The 2,409-nt window shown below is 34.8% G+C and overlaps 2 protein-coding genes across 2 annotated transcripts in view; both read right to left on the bottom strand.

The window, feature by feature from the left end:
- Window positions 1–304: 304 nt before the first annotated feature.
- LOC108562129 (chymotrypsin-1-like) lies at window positions 305–1,186 on the bottom strand. Its single transcript, XM_017920337.1, has 2 exons — window positions 1,141–1,186; window positions 305–1,078 (listed from the first exon to the last, which is right to left on the bottom strand). The coding sequence occupies exons 1-2, from the start codon at window positions 1,184–1,186 to the stop codon at window positions 387–389; spliced, it is 738 nt and encodes a 245-aa protein (XP_017775826.1). The 3' UTR covers window positions 305–386.
- An 866-nt stretch (window positions 1,187–2,052) lies between these two features.
- Window positions 2,053–2,409, bottom strand: part of LOC108562128 (chymotrypsin-2-like) — a 521-nt gene continuing 164 nt past the window's right edge. The window contains exon 2 of the mRNA XM_017920336.1: window positions 2,053–2,389. Coding sequence (XP_017775825.1) covers window positions 2,053–2,389 — 337 coding nt within the window. The remainder of the gene's footprint in view (window positions 2,390–2,409) is intronic.

Here is a 2,409-nt window from a genome sequence, read left to right as displayed (position 1 = left end):
TCACAAAAAAATCAACAAAATTTCAAAATACAATGTACCTTAACACTTAAGGACGGCGCTTTTCGGGTTGCCTGCCCCCAAAAAAATTTTCGTGGACGCCTATGGACTGAGAGAAACGTCAAATATCTTACGTCAATTATAACTTTAAACGTTTAAATTTTTCTTATACATTTTTTAATGATATTGAAGCAATTTATAACAATTGTGGGAAAAATATTGAAATTTTCATAAAGTTGTTACATATTGCGCACAGTGTTATATCAACTCAACGACTAGAATATCCGGACAAATTGAATTTTATATCTTTAATTACATTTATTGTTATACCGTTCAACAGGTTACGAAAATTATTGCAACCGGAAAGTATAAATTATGGTCGTGTTTTTTTAGTTAGCTATATTTTCCTTAATCCAGTCCAAGAACGAAAATACTCTGGTGTAGACGTATGGGAAGCCAATAGCACATGGTGGTGACCAAGAGACGATACCGATTTGTTTGCCGTTAGCAACCAATGGACCGCCAGAGTCAGTTTTACAAGCACCTTCTCCTCTCTTTGTGAAGGTGCACACCTCGCTATCAATAATTGGAATTGGAAATAGACGTTGTCTGCACTCATCGACGGAAATTGTCTTCAAGTGGACATAGCGTAAGTTTTCGCTGATGTTTCCTGGAAAAGATGTCATACCCCAGCCGCTCAAAACGCAATCTTCACCGCCATCGATGTTTTCTTTCGTCAATTGAATGGGTTGAACTTTTTTATTAAATTTTATGGGAGTTATCAATTTTATAACACCAACGTCGTTACTAACCATTGATGTGAAGTTCTCATTATATATAGTCTTAGAAACTTGGTAGCTATCACCTCCGTTACTCAATTTGTTGGATCCGGCGACGATGAGCATGGCCGAAATATTAGCATTTTTAACGCAGTGGGCAGCCGTCAATATCCAGTTCTCGTTGAGAATGGAACCAGTACAAGCATGCAGACCCTTATACCTCAAAGAAACCAGGTAGGGGAATGCACCTTCGTCGGCTTCCTCGCCACCGACGATCCTCCTATCCAGATCGATGGAGTCAGCTATTTATGGCATATTTGTCAATTTCTCGTGAATAATAAGTGAAGAAAATGGATGTTCTTACCAAAAACACAACCCAGAGTAGCAAGCAAAAACACCAACTTGATCATATTGTTTGTTTGATAAATTCTCATCACCTTAAAGCTTTATATAGAATTTAATAAGAATAAAAAAGTACAAAAATTTCAATAGATTAGATACTATATATTTTATCACTGTTTATATCATCCTTTTCATGAACAAGTGTTTAGGATTTTTATAATGTTGTTATTTGAATCAATATTGAGAATTAATGTACGGAGTATAACAAACTATAGCGTTTTAGAATAATCTTGAGGAATTAATTTAAATTTCTTAATTATTAGTTCTAGCGTATTTTGCCATTGAATCTGTTTTTCACAATAGCTTCCGCCACTATTTCCATTTGAAGATCATCTCTTTGTCGTAATGTACCATGGAGCACCTATGATCTTTCTGATCCAATTCAACTAAAATCTTTGTATAATGTCAATATTAGACCTGCTGCTGTTCCCCAATAACTGCATTCCGTAGATACAGATAGTTTCTAAAATTTTACATTATCAATTTTTTTTTCTGAAATTTACGAGTCTTCTCTTAGTAACAAATAGTTTCTTGTTTTTTTTGTGTCCTATTTTTATTTTATTATTATTGTTATAGTTAAGTATGAAAATATTGTAGACTTTCCGTCTTGAAAATGTTTAATTTTTAATTATATTTAAAAAATAAAATTATTTACTGATACCTTTCAAATGTTTTTAGTAGATATTTATTATATAAAAATATGTACAAATATTAATTTATTTTATATTGTAGAAACAATTTTTAGCTATTTTGGCTTGATAATATAATTTACGACAAATCTTTATCAGATGTTATAAATCAGTTAAAAAAAGGTACTATTTGAGTAAAACAAAAATATTGCAGATAAAAAAAAGATTTATTGACGTAATTTCATTTAGTTAGAAATGTTTTTGTTGATCCAATCCAAGAAAGAGTAAACCCTGGTAAAGACATCTGGGTAGCCGACAGCGCACGGACGTCCCCAAGAGACGATACCAATTTGCTTGCCACCAGAGACCAATGGACCACCGGAGTCACCGTGGCAGGCGCCCTCACCCCTCTTGGTGAATGTGCATACCTGAGAGTCGTACACCGGGTTTGGACGTTGACGATCTTTGCAGTCGTCGACGGAAACAGTCTTCAAGTGAATGAATTGCAAGTCGTTGGGAGCGCTTCCTGGGTACGAAGTTCTGCCCCAACCGCTCAACACGCAATCTTCGCCACCACCGATGCTATTATCAGCCAAGTTGAT

This window comes from Nicrophorus vespilloides, unplaced genomic scaffold, assembly GCF_001412225.1.
Source record: "Nicrophorus vespilloides isolate i.1.1-1 unplaced genomic scaffold, Nicve_v1.0, whole genome shotgun sequence".
Classification (NCBI taxonomy): Eukaryota; Metazoa; Arthropoda; class Insecta; order Coleoptera; family Silphidae; genus Nicrophorus; species Nicrophorus vespilloides.
Note: the sequence above shows the minus strand (reverse complement) of the source record. Positions and strands in the feature narration are given on the sequence as shown.